At 29.0% G+C, this 21,646-nt stretch overlaps 3 protein-coding genes and 1 long non-coding RNA gene across 4 annotated transcripts; 2 read left to right on the top strand and 2 right to left on the bottom strand.

Moving 5' to 3' along the window:
• Nucleotides 1-1,975: 1,975 nt before the first annotated feature.
• Nucleotides 1,976-2,608, top strand: LOC114179858. Its single transcript, XR_003603538.1, has 2 exons — nucleotides 1,976-2,070; nucleotides 2,498-2,608. It is a non-coding gene; the product is annotated as an uncharacterized LOC114179858 (long non-coding RNA).
• Nucleotides 2,609-4,744: 2,136 nt separating this feature from the next.
• On the bottom strand, nucleotides 4,745-6,794 carry LOC114176313. The gene is made up of 4 exons (XM_028061311.1): nucleotides 6,494-6,794; nucleotides 5,503-5,573; nucleotides 5,316-5,402; nucleotides 4,745-5,209 (listed from the first exon to the last, which is right to left on the bottom strand). The coding sequence occupies exons 1-4, from the start codon at nucleotides 6,609-6,611 to the stop codon at nucleotides 4,955-4,957; spliced, it is 531 nt and encodes a 176-aa protein (XP_027917112.1). The 5' UTR covers nucleotides 6,612-6,794; the 3' UTR covers nucleotides 4,745-4,954.
• Nucleotides 6,795-11,879: 5,085 nt separating this feature from the next.
• On the top strand, nucleotides 11,880-15,000 carry LOC114177382 (annexin D2). Its single transcript, XM_028062700.1, has 5 exons — nucleotides 11,880-12,044; nucleotides 12,982-13,127; nucleotides 13,332-13,550; nucleotides 13,922-14,134; nucleotides 14,505-15,000. The coding sequence occupies exons 1-5, from the start codon at nucleotides 11,969-11,971 to the stop codon at nucleotides 14,796-14,798; spliced, it is 948 nt and encodes a 315-aa protein (XP_027918501.1). The 5' UTR covers nucleotides 11,880-11,968; the 3' UTR covers nucleotides 14,799-15,000.
• Nucleotides 15,001-15,188: 188 nt separating this feature from the next.
• On the bottom strand, nucleotides 15,189-18,994 carry LOC114177254. Its single transcript, XM_028062527.1, has 5 exons — nucleotides 18,633-18,994; nucleotides 18,420-18,493; nucleotides 16,144-16,273; nucleotides 15,727-16,041; nucleotides 15,189-15,649 (listed from the first exon to the last, which is right to left on the bottom strand). The coding sequence occupies exons 1-5, from the start codon at nucleotides 18,753-18,755 to the stop codon at nucleotides 15,377-15,379; spliced, it is 915 nt and encodes a 304-aa protein (XP_027918328.1). The 5' UTR covers nucleotides 18,756-18,994; the 3' UTR covers nucleotides 15,189-15,376.
• Between the last annotated feature and the right edge of the window lie 2,652 nt (nucleotides 18,995-21,646).

Genomic DNA, 21,646 nt, shown 5'->3' with positions numbered 1-21,646 from the left:
ATTTTCTTTTTTCTTATTTATAAATAAATATTTAATTATTTATAATAAAAAAGTATTTTTCATTTTTGTCATGTTAATTATTCTTTTTTTAAAATTTAAATAATTATTTATAATAAAAAAATTGGATTAAATATGTTATTGGTTCTTCAAGTTTTAATGAAATTTGGAATTAGTCACTCTTCAAAACTTTCGACTAATTTAATCATTCATCTCTAAGAATGCATGAATTTAGTCATTTTAACCAAATTTTATTAAGTTCATATGACGTTTGAAGGATATTTCATGGTAGTATTTGAATTGTTTACACCGTTTGACACATTTTTACTTCAATGTTAACTCAAATATCATCATAAAATGCGTTTAAAATGTCAAATAAACTTAACAAAATTTGATAAAAAGGACTAAATCAACGCATTTCTAAAGATGAAGGACTAAATTAATATAAAATTTCGAAGAGAGACTAATTTCAAAATTCACTAAAACTTGGGGAACCAAAAACATATTTAACCCTAAAAAAAATATGCAATATTATTTATAATTAAATTTATTTTAATATCTATAATTATTTACACTTTATGTTTTTCAATTTTACTCTTTTAATTTCTATTTTTAAAATTTAAAATATTTATAGATATTTAAAATTATATGCACAAGCGCAAGAGAGTGCATTTACGCTGGTTATAAATAATTGTGTTTATAATTATAATAAAGTTGTTTAAAACAATTTTTTTTAACTTTTGGTCATTTTTGTTCAATCATATCAATGTTATTTGTGGTACATGGTGATAACTGAAAAGGATAAGAATCAAATATTGAATTATTATAGCGGTTATTTTTTAATCTAAATATAAATAAGGTCATTTTTGTTTTGTGTTCAAATAGGTCCCAATTTTCGTCAATTTTGTTCAATTGGGTCCTTTTTTGCTAACACCGTTTAAATCATTAACGGCCATGAACAGTGACTGCCACGTGTCACTTCCTGGTTTTTTTGAATTTTTTTATTTTTATTTTTATTTTTTTAAATTTTTTTTTAAAAATTTTTTAAATTTTTTTTAAATGTACACGTGTCAACCCAGGAGTGTGCCACGTGTCACTTTGTGGTTTTTTTGAATTTTTTATTTTATTTTTTTGAATTTTTTTTGAATTATTTTTTAAATGTCCACGTGTCAATCTAGTAGTGTGCCACGTGTCAAAGTTAATATTCTATATTCAATTTGCTCCCTATATTTGTTATTTTTGTTCAATTAGGTCCTAATTTTTGTTAAGATTAACCAATTTGGTCCCTATAGAAGATGTGACCAAATTTAATTTTTATATCAAATTTATAATGATGTGAATTTTAATATATTAAATAAAGATATTTAATAAAAAATATGAATTTTAATATAAAAATTAAATTTGGTTTTAATTTGGAGAGGGACCAAATTGGTTAATGTTAACAAAAATTAGGACCTAATTGAACAAAAATAACAAATATAGGGACCAAATTGAATTTAGAACATTGACTTTGACACGTGGCACGCTACTGGATTGAGGACATTTAGAAAAAAAATTTAAAAAAATTTAAAATTTTTTTAAAAAAAATTTAAAAAAATTCAAAAAAACCACGAAGTGACACGTGGCACACTCCTAGGTTGACACGTGTACATTTAAAAAAAATTAACAAAATTTAAAAAAAAAATTAAAAAAAATAAAAAAAATAAAAACAAAAACAAAAAAAATTCAAAAAAACCAGGAAGTGACACGTGGCAGTCACTGTTCATGGCCGTTAATGATTTAAACGGTGTTAGCAAAAAAGGACCCAATTGAACAAAATTGACGAAAATTGGGACCTATTTGAACACAAAACCAAAATTAGGACTTGTTTCAAAAAACTTGACGAAAATTGGGACAAAAAGGTATTTTAGCCTATTTTTAAATAAATACAATTTGTATCTACTACTACTTTAAACCTTTAAACGTGCCCATATCTTTTAGTAGGAATAGGGTTTCAAAATTCTGATTTTTGTCATAGCGGCTCCTTGAGCGGTACACTTAGCTTGGCTTCACCCATCCTAGACGAAGTCACAGGTAAAATTGTTATTCTCGTTTTTGTACTGCTCCTTCCCTTTCGTTCCCTTTGTCTAACTTGACAACCGAATTGAAGGATGATATAGTATATATGCCTATTTGGTTGTGAAATCCACAAAGTGTGTTTTAATCGATCCTAAACATTGCCAATTTTTTCAAGGTTTTTTTGTCAAATTTGTCTCACAGCAAATGCCCAATATTGCTGTGAAAATTGGTATAGGAAACCAATGATGTAATTTTGAAACATTAGTTGAAGAAATTTTAATCGTGTCTCTGCTGCATTAGAGGGAATGATAATGATTTTGTAACATTGTGTCAGACTAAATTCAAGATCGATTCGAGCTATCTTTTATTTTCACAATATGATGTAGTCAGGGACTTGTATCCTCTTCCCCTAAATCTCGTTTGTCCTTCCTTTTGAATGCAGGGATGACAAAGATGGACAAGAATAGGAAAAAATCTAGAGGACATAGTTCTCGAGAGCCTACGGATATGCAGGACCAAGAGATGGATATAAAGAAGATTATGAAAGATGTTGTTTCATAACATTTTTGTTTTTTTCAACCAGACAAAATATCATCAATAAAATGTGACCTTTTATTTCAATCGATTTTAATTTTATTTTCAAAATTGAGTTAAAAGCATTTATAATTTTTAGATTCAAGATTTAAAATAATATTATGTTACTATCAAGTTATTCTCACCATCAACAACAGTAAAAACACAGTGCTCACTTTTTTTTTATACAAAATTATAATTATTATAAATTTAAATATATATTTTTTAAAATTTAATTGTAAATAATTTTTATTTATTTAATAGATAATTTTTTAATCAAAAAATTGTTAAGTTTAAAAAAATAATTAAAAAACAATAATTAAATTTAGAAAAACAGTCACTTAAAAAATAAATTTGATAAAATAATTATTTCAATTCTAAGTAACTTTTATTTAAAAAATAAATTGTAAAATAATTGTGAATAAAAAAAATGGAATTTTCTTTTATATACATGTAACATCATACCAATATAACTTTAAATTAATTTACCTTGACATAGGATAAATCTTTTACATTAACCATCCATAGAAATTAAACTCTAATAATACCTTTAACAGAAATAATAAAATATATATTTAGTAGGTGATGATATTGTAATATTATTTTGTTAATATGAAAAATAAATTTATATTTATTAAAAGAAAGATGGATTAATGGAGAAAAGAAAAAGAAAATAACCTATGAATGAAAAAATAATTGTTAAAATAAATTTATAAAGAATATGTAAAAATAATTATTAAATTTAAAAAAATTAATAAATACTTGTATTGTAAAGTGTAAATTAAGAATAAGAAATTGTAAAGGAAATCATTTTTATATATATTTATATATAGTTAGATATATAGTTATAGATGATCAAATTAGAAAACAACTATAGATATCAAAATAATACATCTTTTTATATATAATAGAAGATTATAATTATGAAAGTAAATATAAATAATTTTACAATTTTATTTTAATTTTAGAAAAAGGTTCAACTTGATAAACGATCAAATAAAAACTATTAATTTTAAAAACTACACTTAAAGGATAAAATTAATAAAGTAATTATTTTAATTAAAAAATGATTATTTAAAAAATAAAACTAGAAAATAAATATGTATTGGAATCCCTTCATAGTACAGGGAATTCGTTTAATTATTTATGGACTTTATCTTCTGTATATGGTCATGATTGAGTAATATCTTATATAATGGCAAAATTTCCTGAACATGTTTTCCAAAATTATGATGATGCACAACTCTTCACCCTTAAATCGAGACCTAAACGTTCCCACCAATTAATACAATTTCACTCTATCTACGAAAACAAAAAAACAAGCTCTAAAGACAAACCTTCATCCTCAAAAAAAAAAATGGAAAAGTGATTTCAAAAATCAACCTCATCTTCTTATCCTCAATTGGAGAAAAAAAAAGTGAAAAGTGATTCAAGAGAGTAACCCTTTACTCTCTTTAGATTTCCATTATAAATTTTATTTTAAGGTTAAATATGTTTTTATTTTCTTAAGTTTCACCGAAATTTGAAATTAGTCCCTCTTTGAAACTTTATACCACTTTAGTCACTTATCTTTAGAAATGCATAAATTTAGTCTTTTTAACCAAATTTTGTTAAATTTATTTCACGTTTCAAGCGCATTTCATGGTAATATTTGAAATGTTTACACCTTTTAACATATTTTTTTTCTTTAATATTAGCTCAAATATTATCGTAAATCACGTTTGAAATGTCACATAAATTTGACAAAATTTGATTAAAAGAACTAAATTCACATATTTTTAAAAATGAAGAACTAAATTGGTCTAAAGTTTCGAAAAGAGACTAATTACAAATTTCACTGAAACTTGAAGAAAAAAAACATATTTAACCCTTTATTTTAATATACTCAATAATTCCACATTGCATAATAGTCAACATTAAAAGGTAATTTAAATAAACTTTCTCCTCCAACTCTCCAAAGCCTTTTAACAACAAAACTGTGAAAAAGTTACAAATTTCAAATGATCAATACTTCAAATAAGATTATTGACCTTAACAATGGCTCAATGAACTTGAAATCATAACAACAATAAAAAAATAATAATAATAATATGGTACAACTATGAGAAGTATAAAATGTAAGGAAAAAACAGCTATTATCTGTTCTTAATATTATATTTCATAGTACTTCATGGAAGATAAGCACAAAAACGGAAAACAAGACACAAGATGTTATTCAGTTTTAAATTACAACACAAGACATCATTGTCATGTTGCACTGTTCTGTTCTATTCTAGTGTACTATGCAAAGGCTTACACCAGGACCATGTTAGATTTATAACCTTAATCAAAAAGGATTTGCTGAACGCTGCTTCTTACCGGCACCTTTATTACCCTGTTTCTTGTTACCACCTTTACCTTTCCATGTTCCAGTTTCACGATCTCTTGATGGTGCTGAATTCAACAAATGCTTCACGTTGAGTATGCCATTTCTAAAATGACCTTCACTCAACTTCAAACCCTTGTTTTCTGGCTTGTGCTTTACAGCTGATCTTTTACTGCTACCACCAAGCTTTCCCCCAAATTGTCCCATAATCAAACGCTAAAAGTCAGTGGTACATATCATACATGAAAAATGTTAGTAAGAGACCAACAAAAAATCACAATAGGGCACAAAATAAAAGTGGGGAATGATAGAAACTAATTACCTCTTGGAGCATTTTTTGCTCCCTCTCTTTTTGTTTCTTCATCATTGGTCGAGCCACACTTAAAGGTAATCTCTGATTCTTGGGGGCCTATATATGATAAACATAAGAATTTTGTTTCCAGAGAATCTTGTAATAGTATTTGCATTGGCACATGATGATCAAAATAGAATATAAAAATATTCTTCACCTTTCCACAAAGAGAAACAATTTTTCTATCTTCAATCTTCTTGCGTTCTTTCCATGTCATATGTGAGTAACCTGCAAAATACGATAATTAGCAGCCATTATGAGAAGTAGCTGCACCATCTGGACATAATGGAAAGGAAGAAAACACCAGGTGAACTGGGCATGGTTACCATAAATTTTCAGCTCCATCCACTCAAAATTAAAATAAAGGAACAAACATTTTCTAAGAAGCGTCCTTATATTCCATAAACAATGACTATCCTCAATAACACTTATACAACTGGCTATCAACTATGCAATTCAATCCTCTAAATCATCCTGGATAAAGAAGATTTAGTCATTAAGTTACATGCAGCCCTGGCCTACATGTTACAAGAGAAATTGAACCCTCTGTCACGTATCCTAAATCAAAAGTTTAGGTTGAATAGTTTCAACTAAGAATAACTTATGTTTTGCACAAAAAAAGAGGAGTCTTTACACGGAAAGCAGAACAGACCAGAAGGAAGAAGATATGAATTCCCATGAAAGTTAATTCCTTGAGTAACAAAATTAAGAATTTTTAAAAGTTACATACTCTTCCACGAACTTCCAAATCCACAAACCAAATACTAATTGAAGCATACAATCACAATACATAATTTCCTTCAACAATACAATGTCACCTGTTCAAATGACACTAAGATTCTAAACTATGAGATCAGTGTCAGCCTACAAATTGATACAGTGCTTTAAAATCAAAGAGTTCAGCAACAAAGTATGCATTGCGCAGCAGCATCAGAGCAGAGTAAAGAACTGCAATCTAACTATATAAAAATATAAATATTATCCTAATAAGCAAGAACATAGTCATTAACTTTTCATAATCCAGTGTTTTCTATTGGATTAAATATTCAATACGCATCAACAACAGAAAGCAGATTCAAAGAGAAGATACAGACAAGATTTAAGTAAAAGGAAAAGAAAATAAAAATGAGAAGGAAAATGAACATTACTAAAATTTTCAACATCTTTCATAATCTTCCTTATATCCATCTCTTGGTCCTGCATATCCGTAGGCTCTCGAGAACTATGTCCTCTAGATTTTTTCCTATTCTTGTCCATCTTTGTCATCCCTGCATTCAAAAGGAAGGACAAACGAGATTTAGGGGAAGAGGATACAAGTCCCTGACTACATCATATTGTGAAAATAAAAGATAGCTCGAATCGATCTTGAATTTAGTCTGACACAATGTTACAAAATCATTATCATTCCCTCTAATGCAGCAGAGACACGATTAAAATTTCTTCAACTAATGTTTCAAAAATTACATCATTGGTTTCCTATACCAATTTTCACAGCAATATTGGGCATTTGCTGTGAGACAAATTTGACAAAAAAACCTTGAAAAAATTGGCAATGTTTAGGATCGATTAAAACACACTTTGTGGATTTCACAACCAAATAGGCATATATACTATATCATCCTTCAATTCGGTTGTCAAATTAGACAAAGGGAACGAAAGGGAAGGAGCAGTACGAAAACGAGAATAACAATTTTACCTGTGACTTCGTCTAGGATGGGTGAAGCCAAGCTAAGTGTACCGCTCAAGGAGCCGCTATGACAAAAATCAGAATTTTGAAACCCTATTCCTACTAAAAGATATGGGCACGTTTAAAGGTTTAAAGTAGTAGTAGATACAAATTGTATTTATTTAAAAATACTAGTAATCATTACAGTGTCAAATAAAATATGACCTTATTTATATTTAGATTAAAAAATAACCGCTATAATAATTCAATATTTGATTCTTATCCTTTTCAGTTATCACCATGTACCACAAATAACATTGATATGATTGAACAAAAATGACCAAAAGTTAAAAAAAATTGTTTTAAACAACTTTATTATAATTATAAACACAATTATTTATAACCAGCGTAAATGCACTCTCTTGCGCTTGTGCATATAATTTTAAATATCTATAAATATTTTAAATTTTAAAAATAGAAATTAAAAGAGTAAAATTGAAAAACATAAAGTGTAAATAATTATAGATATTAAAATAAATTTAATTATAAATAATATTGCATATTTTTTTTAGGGTTAAATATGTTTTTGGTTCCCCAAGTTTTAGTGAATTTTGAAATTAGTCTCTCTTCGAAATTTTATATTAATTTAGTCCTTCATCTTTAGAAATGCGTTGATTTAGTCCTTTTTATCAAATTTTGTTAAGTTTATTTGACATTTTAAACGCATTTTATGATGATATTTGAGTTAACATTGAAGTAAAAATGTGTCAAACGGTGTAAACAATTCAAATACTACCATGAAATATGCTTCAAATGTCATATGAACTTAATAAAATTTGGTTAAAATGACTAAATTCATGCATTCTTAGAGATGAATGATTAAATTAGTCGAAAGTTTTGAAGAGTGACTAATTCCAAATTTCATTAAAACTTGAAGTAAAAATGTGTCAAACGGTGTAAACAATTCAAATACTACCATGAAATATGTTTCAAACGTCATATGAACTTAATAAAATTTGGTTAAAATGACTAAATTCATGCATTCTTAGAGATGAATGATTAAATTAGTCGAAAGTTTTGAAGAGTGACTAATTCCAAATTTATTAAAACTTGAAGAACCAATAACATATTTAATCCAATTTTTTTATTATAAATAATTATTTAAATTTTAAAAAAAGAATAATTAACATGACAAAAATGAAAATACTTTTTTATTATAAATAATTAAATATTTATTTATAAATAAGAAAAAAGAAAGATAAACAGTTTTAGAGAAAAGATGTATAAGTAATTGCTAATTTTCAAAAATTTAATAAATAATTATATTATAAAAATTATAATTAAAATTATAAAATGTGGACACAAAATATTAAATTATATATATATATATATATATATATATATATAGATTATATATCTTAAAAAGTATATTAAAATTAGGTTAAAACACATAAAAATTTATAAGACAATATCATGAGATGTTAATCAGATTTCAACAATAACTTTTGTGACATCCCAATTCAGTAGATTTATTATAATCCCACCAAATTTGCAACAATTTATCATAGCAATTATTGTGATACGCATAACTCTATAATTTTTACAGGTGTTTTGCGATTTTGGTAATCAAACTCTTTTCTATGATATATTGTATACTATAGCATTAGAGTTTATGAGAGTGAGGGTTTGAAATTAAAAGGATTCTTGTGACAATGATAATGGCGGGAGGTTAGTTTATCTTTAATTTTTTGGCTTTATGTTTGCGTAATTTACCAAGTCAAAAAGGTATGAGAAGTCTCATTTGTTGGGTGAGGGATCTACTTCCTAAGTAAAAAGTGTTTATGAAAGTCAGAGAAGCAAGACTCTGTTATTTCTCTTGCTTGGCGAGATAAGACTAGTCGAGCGAGATTGGAGAATAAATTTCTTTTAGTGGCTTATTCGCGACAGACATACTCGTTGAGCAAATTTTGGGCAAATTTCTTGTCGTACCCACTCGTTGGGCGAGTCATGGTGTCACTCAATGAGTAAGGGAATTTTCAAATTGAATGTTTATTTTATTTTTTCAAAATATCTAAGTATGACATGTTTAAATTGAGTTTAAGTGATGATTGAAAATTTAAATGTATTGTATGAACTATATATTATGGAATTGCATTGAGAATTTGTTTATGTTTGATTGTTTAAACGAGGATAATGTAGAGATTTCCAATAAGGAAATACCATATTGAACCTATGTTAGGTGGTGTATTGAGGGGGATTTAAGGAGATTATTTTGACTCTGCTAGAATCATACTCATATAGAGAAAAATGTCTAGTTGAGAGAGTTGAAAGAGGTTCTATAGTAGAATTTTAGTGCTTGACCAAACTTCCAAATATAGAATTTACCATGTTATACTGTGTGAAAGGGAGATTATCCAACCTTGTAGCCATTTTAGCCATACTTTGTTTATATTTAATTGATAATTGATGTGAAAGAAAATAATTTGATTATACCATGTTTTAATTTTAATAATATGAATTGCAATAATTATGTTATAGTGAGCAAATGATAGTTCAAATGGGAGAGTTGTAAAGCAATATGTCTATTGATGGTTGTCAAGAGAGAGTAGTTCGCTTAGGTTGTGTATTGTATAGATTAGGGATGCAATATGGGCCTGGCCCGTCAGGCTGGCCCACAGGCCCGCAAAAATTACGCTGGGCGGGCCAGGGTGGTGAACCTGCAGGCCTACACCCGCAGAAGTACGCGGCCTGCAAGCCTGCATAAAAAAAAAGATGTACTTGTGTATATTAGTTACTTTTTGATTAAATTAATCGTTTGGTCCCTCTATTTGTCAAGTAATATTATTTTGGTTCTCAAGTTTTTTGTTGTCTCAATTTGGTCCTCATTTTCTTAAAAATGATTCAATTTAGTCATTACCATTAGTTTGACTAGACGGTGTTAAAGTCAACGCCACGTGTCAATTTCTGTTTTTTTTTTAATTCTTTTTAAAAATTTTACACGTGTCACTTCACAGTTGTGCCATGTGTCAAAATGACTCAATTTGGTCCTTATATTTGTTTTTAGTTTTAATTTAGTCCCAATTTTTGTAAAATGAAGTAATATTGTCCGTCTTTAAATTGACACTCAATTTACTTTTTTATAAATCTTATGGTGATATTCTCACTAAAATTAACATTTTTATTAAATATTTTAAATTAACTTTAAATTCTATACAAAACATTAGACTTTGATTTTGTTTTGAACTTGAAATTTAGTTCCTAAACTTATCTGTGACAAGTTATTTGATTTTTAATCTTCACTAAGTTTGTATAATATGATACACTTGGTGCCTTTATATATGATGACAAAATTGTTAATTTTTGAAATTAAGTTTGAGGTTTAACTCTGTTTAATAATAAAACTAAAAAAAAACTTGTTTAAAAATATTTTCACAAATATTTAATAAAAATGTCAATTTTATTAAGAATAACATCACAGGATTTATAAAAAAATTAAATTGAGTGTCAATTTAAGAAGGGACAATATTGCTTAATTTTTACAAAAATTGGGACTAAATTGAAATTAAAAACAAATATAGAGACCAAAATGACACGTGGCACAACTGTGAAATGACATGTGTAAAAAAAAAACCAGAAATTAACACATGGCGTTGACTTGAACATTGTCTGGTAAAAAATAACGGCAATGACCAAATTGAATCATTTTTAAGAAAACGATGACCAAATTGGGATAATGAAAAACTTGAGAACCAAACTGATATTACTTGACAAATAGAGGGACTAAAAGAGTAATTTAACCTTACTTTTTTTACTTTTTTTGATGGACTTTTGCATTAAAGTTCCAAATTCTTGTATAACTAGAAAAAACAAGTATTATGTATTTTTTAATGTGTTAAAATTTAAATAATACATTTTGTATGTCGTAGTACGAATATAAATATGCTAAAAATGTTGAATTATCAATTTATCATCAAACTTCCAAAAGTCTTTACTTAATTTCGTGAATTTCTTAAGGTTTCCCAAATTTTTCAACATTGAAAGTTTTATTATAAGAATTAAAAAAAAAAAGCAATCTGGACCGCAAACCCATGGGCCCGCACTTATGCAGGATGAATCAAACTTTTCAGCTCACAATTAAGATACAACGCAGGACGAGACGGTCCGTATTGTGCGAGTCAAATGCGAGTCGGGCCTAAACAGGCCGAATCGACCCACATTGCCACTCCTAATATGAATCCTCCTAGTTGATGAATTCTTATGAATTAAATTGAAGTGATGGTTGTAAGTAGTTCCCTTATGTATATATTTTGCATATTGTATCTCCCTTATGTATATATTTTGCATATTGTATAAATTATCCTAATTGATGAATTATTATGAATTAAATTGAAGTTTAAGTTACTTTTTGTGAACTATGTAATGTTTTAAATTAATTAAGTAAATCTTACTAAGTTGGGTGTTACCCTTATGAAATCCCTCATAAATTATTCATTAATAAAGTTAATAGATATTTAATACTAATTCACGAATAAAAAGATGTAATAAAGAAATAGTCAGGATTTTCAATATTTTGTTTAAAAAACAATTAATATGGTATTAAAATAGTATCCCTTTTATTCTTATTATAAGACACATTTTAGAAAATAAATGCTAATTATTTCTATAAAATATTTTATATATATTTTTATTTATATTAAATATTATAAGTATGTGTTATCTATATCAATAAATACCAAAGAAAGAATTATAAAGCCAAATGCTAATTTGATATATTAATATTTTAAAAAGAATCAAGTAAATTAATTTATTTTCCAATGACAATGTGTTGTCTGAGGTATTACAAAAGCCAATAGTTTCGTGCTCTCTCTTGGTATAAATGAAGGTAACAACTCCTCATATTCCTCTCAATTTTCAGCATCATATCGCATTGTCTTGGGGACAGAGATCGTGAGCGAAAATGGCGACGTTGAAGGTTCCTCCTAATTTTCCTGCTCCATCGGAAGACAGTGAGCAATTGCGAAAAGCTTTTCAAGGTTACATTCGCTTATTTATTTATTTATTTTATTTCATTGATTTTCATTTTGTTAATGGATCATCGCTCTGCTTAACATTTTTTCGATCTACATCTCCTCCGGATTCAAGTGGTTTGCGTGTTCGTGATCTGACTCTGTTCGGTTTATTATCTATCAAGTGTTAATCGTAACGCTTCTGTTCTGATCAAATTTTACATGTTTTATGTTTGAATTTTAGAGTGCTGTGTTTTTGTATTTGGTTTATGGAGTCACTGTTAATTATTTTTGCTTCTTGATGCACGAGTGAGTGAATGAATGAATGAATGCTGGAACAGCTTTCGTGCTGTCATGTTTTTCACACATGCATTGCAGTCAGCAAACTTTGACCGTTGATTGGATATTTGGATGAATATCAGACAACTCTGGTCTCAAATCATAAATGTTTTAAGTTCCATTTAAATATAAAATACAAGCCTTTTGATCTTCATCCAACGGTTACAATTTGCTAACCGCGTGAATACGTTGAAAATTTGACCGTAGCGAATGATGATCATTCAGATTTGGTTTGGTTGCCGATGGTGTCCACGCTTGTGTTTCTAAGAGTGAAATGGAACGGTTTCATACAAATGTTTGACACAGCCTTAATAATAAGTAATGAGCTACCTGTGTAAATGTAAGTAGTTTTTTTAGTTTTTGTGCTGATAAAAAAAGAAAATAGTTTTTGTACCTGTGTCTGTGTATGTGTTCATTCACAGTAACATAAGTGCAGTGCAGATTACTATTACAGAAAATGAATACATTGTGAAATTGGAAATTTGAATTATTCGGAGGTGTTAAAACAAATCAGGGAATTTACTGTGTTCCTTTGTTTTATCGTGGCATGAGGCATTTTTATTCTCTCATTTTGCAAGTTTGTTTTCATTGCCTATCCAGTTGTCACTGTGACATATCTTTGCAGGTTGGGGAACGAATGAAGCATTGATAATATCAATCCTGGGACATAGAAATGCAGTTCAGCGTAAGTTGATTCGTGAAGCTTATAATGTAGCCTATGGAGAAGATCTTCTTAAAGATCTAGACAAAGAACTTTCAAGTGATTTCGAGGTCAGTTTAAATCTCTTGATGTTTTGTTTCTTTAGGTAATTAATAATCTGACGCCCATTTCATAACTTTCAATTTTACCATTTTTATCAACATTTCAATTTTCATCATTCTTCATGTATGCGGTTAACCTTGATTTAAGGAAATTGATAGTTGCTGTTATGAAGTTAGTTTGTTGTCTAATGTTTGATGTTGTGAATATAAAAGCGGGTTGTGCTGTTGTGGACACTGGATCCTGCTGAGCGTGATGCCTTTTTAGCTAATGAAGCCACTAAGAAGTTGACTTTCAGTCATTGGGTCCTTTTGGAAATTGCTACCACTAGATCTTCAATTGATCTCCTCAAAGCTAAGCAAGCATATCAATCCCGCTTCAAAAAGTCCATTGAAGAAGATATTGCCTATTATACTTCTGGAGACATACGCAAGGTAACTTTCTAATCTACGTGTTTATCTCTTGATAGGAAAAGTTGCCTTTGGTAGATATCGTTTCTTCATCAATCAGTTTTTTCTAAGATAAATAAGCCTTTTGTATTTAAAAAAGAACCTTTGTTTAGGAAACGTGTCCCAGATTTACGTCCAAATAATGAGTACGTGCCCCTTTAGAATATGGATATAACCATTCAGTCTTGTTTTATTTAAAAGCTAATCCCCATTTTTTACGTCCAAACATAACTTCTTCTACGTTACTTAGTGAACTTTAAAAAATAAGCGATTCGAGACATGCACGGGGTCTAACAATTCTTTTCAGACATTTTTTTTCCCATTACCTGATGAAACTTTGTTTTTGATAATAACAGCTATTGGTTCCTCTTGTGAGCACATACCGTTATGAGGGGGAGGAGGTGAGCATGCCACTGGCAAAATCTGAGGCTAAACTGCTTCATGAGAAGATTTCAAAGAAGGCCTACAATGATGAAGAACTGATCAGGATTTTGTCAACAAGGAGTAGAGCACAGTTAGCAGCAACTCTGAATCACTACAAAGATGAGTTCGGGAATGCCATAAACAAGGTATAGACAACCTGGCCGAGTATTAATCGCTTCTAGTATCAACTGCAGTGCTGAACTTTTGTTGTCGATAATGTCACTGTTCACTTTAAGAAACATGATTTCCTGTTATAATTTTATGTAGTAGATGACTATTCTGGGATTACTTCAAAACGAAAATATATAAAGACAAGATAGAAATTGCCATTAAGTGATTATTATAAGATTAACCAGTGACTTATTGTTGAATTAACAATCGGCTTATGTCTGCAGGATCTGAAAGCTGATCCAAAAACGAAAATATATAAAGACAAGATAGAAATTGCCATTAAGTGATTATTATAAGATTAACCAGTGACTTATTGTTGAATTAACAATCGGCTTATGTCTGCAGGATCTGAAAGCTGATCCAAAAGATGAATATCTGAAATTTTTGAGGGGTGCCACTAAGTGTTTGACATTCCCTGAGAAATATTTTGCGAAAGTCTTGAGGCTTGCTATAAATAGACTGGGAACTGATGAATGGGCCCTTACTAGAGTGGTGGCAACCAGAGCCGAGGTTGATTTGCAGCGAATTGGTGAGGAATACCAAAGAAGAAATAGCGTTCCTCTAGACCGTGCAATAGCCAATGACACTTCTGGAGACTATAAGAAATTTCTCCTTGCACTGGCTGGACACGATGATTAAGAGTTATCTCTTACTCTGTTCAGTTCTCATGGAATTGCTGGTTAGATTTTTTTCTTTTTTCTCTAATCATAAATGCGATATTGTTGTTAATATATCTGGACGGGGGAATTCGGCGTCTTTATGTTAATACTGCTTATGAGAGGGCATAAACTATCCTGATGTTTTTAAAATAATATGTTTTGAATGTCGGAAATTCATGACATATAGAGCTGTACCCTTTTAATAATAAAATATCGATTGCATCTTTTTCTACAACATATTATCACACTTCACTCTATGTTGGTCTACATACGGAGCATAAAAGCAACTGTAATTGTTAACTTCTCAATATCATATCTCAACAATTATATCATGAAATGCATAAACCAGATGTACTGTAAAAAATTCTTATTTAAAAAAAAAACTTAATAATTTTATTTATCAATATTGTGTTTATCAACATCAACATAATTAAACATTTGCACCCATTATGGTAACGCTAATTATTCTGTGTCGGGGGTTATACCATAAATATACAATTTTGAGAACTCGGGGAATCTAGAGAACACACACAATGGGGACGAATTTAGATAACCAATTTAAAACAGCGAGATGCTGCTTCCTCCACCGGGGGGTCTACGGGCGCCTCGTATATGGTCTCTGTTTTCTGCCTTTCCATCAGCAAATATGTTATTCCCAGCCAATTCTCTGAGTTTAGCTCTGCTCGAAGTTTTCTCTTGTGATCCTGCAGGAACGTCTCCCTTGAAAATATTATTGCCCGTCAGCTCTGCGAACTTCTGCTCGTGTATTTTCCTTGATGTCTTCTTAACTGCCTCTTCACCGAATAAGAAATTTCTTTGGACACCTCCACCCTACAACAATAAGCAAACTAGGGTCAGAAAATAATCATATGGACTAGGGTAAAGGCCCATAAGCTAAAGACACTTACATTAGAAACTTGCGCCGAAGCGCGCACTTTTCGTGGAACAGGTTCTCTCGTGTCTTTACTTTGTTTTGATTCCAAAGTGCGTCCAGCACCCGGGGAACGAGGCAGAATTTCAGGAGGAGGGGCAAATATATCACTTCCGCTGAGCTCCTTGGTCTTGGCACTTGATATGTTCTTCTGTGTCTTCGTTTCTGATTCACTTTGATATGTTCCACTAAGTTCACGCTGCTTTGCTATCTCTGGTATAGAGGTTGGTATCTTAGGAGAAACGTTTCCTTCGGTGCTGAATGATATCTGACTGATTCTATTCATTGCTTGCTGAAATGCAATTGCAGGGAAATAAAACAAGAATACTATCAACACAATGAGTTCGTATTTGAAAAAACAATCTTTCAAATGATGAAATCTCGTTTTGCATACCTCATATACCCGTATGCTTGTTCTGTTTTCTGAATTTGCAGACTTGGCTTCTGATGTGGTATTTTCAGTATCACCAGAAAATATACCACTTCCAGTCATCTCTTTCATCTTATATCTGGAGCATAGTTTCCTGAGTATCAAGAAGAAGATAAGGAAAACAACAAGACCAAGAGATTGGATTACTCTGATACCATGTTACAAAAGAGAAAAATAAAAAAATATAGGGTGGAGGAGATGGAACTTGACTTCATTCATTGGGCGGGAAGCCTCTTTATAAAAACTGCGATATAGCTATAAGCAGAAAAATAAGTCTATTGAAGGTAGTTATAATCACAACAGAGCAAAATGATAAACCGATCAACTAATAACGGAAAGAAGCAACTGTCCATTCCGGGGCAGCTATACAGTTTAACAACTAATCATTTAACAGCGGAAACATGGAAAGATATATTTGACAACAAAATTATATATTATATATGACACGAACCTTTGAACATAACAGGTAAAAAAACATTCTGGAGTTTAAGTTCGTTATTTTAAAGATTCTCACTATTAATCAATTGTATATCATCCTATATTATAAATAGACTTTTAAAGAAAGAAATTAATTAAAATACGTTCATAATATAATTTACATTATCATTCTTTTTGCAAATAGTTATGTTGGAAGTTTATTAATTTTTATAATACTTGTTTTAAAAATATATCCAAAATGATTTTTAATTGACAATGTATGGAGTCAAAATTTTGTTCTATTATTAAATTCATATATTAAAAATAAATTTTGGTATCTGATATGCAGGCGGCATCATACTGGAAAAGACTAGCAATAGTCCGTAGTCACTGCACCCAATTGTGTAAAGATGATAGGTTAAGAATAAGAACAATAATAAATATTTCCAAAAAACTACTTTAATAATGAAAAAAAAAATGTGTTGAACAAAAAAAAACGCATTCAATGTTTTGAAATCAAAACAAACATCCATATTTATCATATAAAATATTTCTTCTCAGCAATACGTAAACAAAAAAGTTATATTTAGTGACTTAAATATAAATAAATTTTATATACCTTAATTTCAGTTAATTGTATTATTTTAAAATATTTTATGTTTACACATTGATACTAAACCCAATAAATATGATTGAAGGTGATTTAAAAAATATATTTATTGATTTTATAAAATAAGAAATAGTATTTAATAATCTGGTTGAAATTTGAGTCCAAAAATAATATATAAACAATTTTTGTGAGAGGATTCAGAATTATGCTACTAATAAAAGGTCCTTTAATAATTAACTAATCAATCATGATTTAAGCATACAAAAATTATTTGGTGTAGATTGCTATCATTAAAAGTCTGAGAATTTTAAAACAATTGAATGCAGGAGACCAATGATAAGTTTTTCGATATGTTCCCAGCAAGGGTTGGAGGAGAGAAGTGGAAACAGTGGAAGAGAAAAAAAAAGGTTATTCTGATGCAGAATAAATCAATAATAAATAGAAAAGAAATAATTTAATTTAAAAAACATAAACAACAACAATAATAATAATAATAATTTTATTCATTAATGTATTATTATATATGAAAAAGTCTATAAAATATACACTATAACTAATTATGCTGTGACAATAATGAATTTAAAAATAATTATAAAAAATGTGTAGGTTATCACCGTAAATTTTTCTTTTCTAATTATTCACTAATTCAATTTAAAGTCGCCTTATGATATAGATATTATATGGTGTGTGTATATACACTATATCTTACCGAGATAAATAGGTATTTCTGTTTCAAATATTAAAATATACGTAATTTATTTGAGATTCTATTTTACTATAATTTTTTAATTTTGTTTTACTATTTTTAAGAAAAAAAAATATAATTTTTCATATTAAAATTTTTAATAATGTCTTGTTTCTAATTTATAATTTTACACAAATTTCATAACATGAGAGACTGAGTGTAAAATCATAATACATACTTTTTCCTCTCTTCATAACAAAGGAAACATAAAAAGAGTGGAAAAAAAATATTCGACACAAACTACTAGTAATGGAAAAACCGCATTATGTTTCAAGATCACCAACAGATCGTCCCCGCAAAAATAAAAGCTCAAGCAACGTAAATAAACAGTGAATCGGATCACGAAACTAACCAATTAAAAAAAATATCATGAAAAAACACAGCGAAACAAATAGCAGATCTGAATGCACACTTACCAACACTGGAATATAATTGAAAAACAAAAAACAAAAAAGATGATAGTATTACTTTTTGGCTAGACTCTGTGCTTCTTCATCCCTGAGCTGGCTTCCGCGGAGAACTTCCCCGATTTTATCGGAAGGCTAAAATACGGTTAGCGAATTGAAGAACAAACAAACAAAGCACATTATATATCTTTCACGACAGATTGAGTTGAACAAACCAAAGCGATGCTCAAACAAATTTTTCAAAAAAAAAAACAGAGTCAGTAACAGTAGTGACCTGGCGAGAGCGGTGGCCGGAGGCGGTGGCGGCACGGGAGAATTGCGGCGGAGGTTGCTCGGACCATGTGAGGAGATCGGAGGTGGAAGTGTGAGGGCTTCGTAGCGGCGTGGTTTTCTGCATTTTGCTTTTTTGTTTGAGAGTGATGAATGAAGTGAGTATGAGCGAGGGGTGAGAGGGTGATGTTATGCACCAGATTTGAAAATGCGTTTCAACGATAACGAATCAAAACAATGATTATTATTATTATAATCTGAATCTTTCTTTGAAATTTGCAACTGCATCTAACTATGCCACCTACAATTACGAATAATAATGTAACAAACTTGGCAGCTACAAATGCATACACGGTGTGATGTACATGCTGAACATGTGTCCTTCCTCTCCCTTATATAATAACTTTGAGCAGTAGTTAGTAGTTCATTACTGCCACCTTTCTAAAATCAAAACTCTACATATATTAAAAATAAATTTAGATGTTAGTAATAGTTTCATATGTATCCTCACTATATGATAACTATTTTTTTTATAAATAAAAATTGTAATAAATAAATATTTTAAAGGTATAAATGTTATTTAACATTTAAAATATCTGATAATTTCGTCAATATAATTTGTAGTTGAAAACAAATTTAACAATCAAGTCATTAGAAAATTTTGTTTTAAACATTTTTTGAACAGTCCAAAGAAAAAAGTAAAACCAGTAAGTGAGGGATTATTGAATTTAGGTGCTGTTTCTTTAATTTATTTTAATAAAGTTTAAGATTTAATTCTTGTGTATAAAAAAAGTTAGCTCCATCTTGTTTTGAGTGTTCTTCCGTCAAATAATTTTATTTAAATATATGTGGTCTTAGAAATATATAAATAAATAAATAAATAAGACAATAACTATATTTTACGAAGGAAAACACTGTGTTTATAAATTATCTAACTATTTTTATAAGAAATCGATTCCTCTAAATGAGAATACATGTTTTGAAAGATAAAATGTATTTTTTTTTGAAACAAGTAGATTTAATATATATATATATATATATATATATATATATATATATATATATATATATATATATATATAGAATTTATAAAGAAAAAAACCTGTTTTCAGTTTTTGAAAAGGATAAAGCTAAAACAGTTTTGATAAATATGGGGACTAAAGCAAATTAAATTTGTATTAGCCATAATTAGAACTAAATTTCCAAATATTTCAATAAACCAAAAAGTATTTTATCCCAGCTTTAGACATCACTTTCCATTATAGCCTAGAAAAAGATATAACTAACTAAATCAATTTACAAATTATAACTATAAATCATTATGAGAAGTATGCTGAATCAAAAACGTGTATTTAATGGGAGATACTAATTAATTAGATAGCACAGAGAGATGTTAATTAATGATGATATTTGACCACTACTAATTATATCAACGCTTAATAATTGGTGGGTTTATCTCTAAATAAGTAGCTTAGACGTTCCCCTCTTGGAGTGATATCACATATCAATGCTTAAAGTTCTGTTTCCTTATTGCCGAAAGTTTTGTTCATAAACGTAGCTAACAATTAATTATTTCGTGTTTCTTAATTATCTCCTTCACCAATTTAATAGTACTATGTTTCCTGGGTAAGTAAAATCTAAAAAGAGTAAATATACCACTTTTTAACTCTCTCATTCATGGCAGAAAAAAGGCAGAACATGTTGAAGGTGGTATTAACTTCTAATTTTTTGTGGCTTCTTATTTCATCTTAAGAAAGTTACACTCAAGTAACTTTTAATACATACAATGAGAGAACCAAAAAAACAATTAGTTTTGAGTATAAAGAAGTTGACTTTAAATGTACTTTATTTGGGTTTGGTGATCCTCTTTTTCTTACATTTATACTCAATTAGTATTTAATTACTGATATGCATTCTACACATTCCCTCTCTCTAGAAAGGGTTGTGCTTGTTTGATTAGTGTTTCACTTAAAAAATCGAATTACTATTACCTAACTCAACTCTTCTTAGTTAGTTTATATAAGTAAATTTAGTCAACTAACTACAGCAAAAATAATAGATCATTATACATTGACCAAATCTTCTTTTTTTTTTTTTTAAATAGCTCTTTGGTAATTTAATAAATAATAATGTAAAAAACAGATAAAAATTAAAAGTTGACCACTGCAAAGTTGGAAAAAGTTGTTGCATTTGGGTGTTCAACCATATTTATATTATTAGAAACTCCCATTAATAAATGCAATGATTTCAGGGTGACAGAGAAAGAAAAGTGCCAATATTCAGTGATCCATGAAATGGTTCAATAGTCATTTTACGATAAGCCTTTGGGATGAGCCATCAGTTTTCAAAATGAAAATTTGTTGACAGTGTAGGGTATAACTAACTGTTATTGATAATTTAACATCAGATTTACCAAAACAGTTTTAGGTTATGGTTTGATCCTTACCTATTTAAGAATTTTCATTTTAGTCTTTTTAACTCTGTAAATTTGCATATCAAAACAACAACTAAAACATTTGGAGAAAACATTTCGAAATTTGGAGTAGCACACACTTAATTCCAACGACAGTTAACAGAATTAATTACCTAATTGGAACTATATGGATTGAAGTCAGGACTAAGGTTGGAGTTGTCATCATCGGCAACAACCAAGATGCTACCAATAAAAGGTATCGCGATTAGGATTTAGGGTTTTGAAGTTAACACAATTTTTTTTCTTTGAGTGTGCTAAGTAGTTTTGTTTTCTGTTTGATTGATGCTTTTTTTAAGAGTTCTGAATTTGAGATATCTAAAGTAATTGTAACTGTTGACTAATACATTTTGTGTTATTCTAAAAGATAAAAATGTTAAATTGTTTTGTTTTATTAATTATGATTCACGTATCTTCTTAAAATTGAATTGATTTTTCAAGGAGTGTTAGGGAGAACCTGTCTGGCATTTCTCTTCTTTTTTACATTGACTCAAGCAACTGGCTATAAGTCTTCCAGTTTTAAGCAAGATTCAGACAGTTTCCCCCTT

This window comes from Vigna unguiculata, chromosome 3 (assembly GCF_004118075.2).
Source record: "Vigna unguiculata cultivar IT97K-499-35 chromosome 3, ASM411807v1, whole genome shotgun sequence".
NCBI lineage: Eukaryota > Viridiplantae > Streptophyta > Magnoliopsida > Fabales > Fabaceae > Vigna > Vigna unguiculata.
The sequence above is the reverse complement of the archived record's forward strand: the minus strand, read 5'-3'. Positions and strand labels throughout refer to the sequence as shown.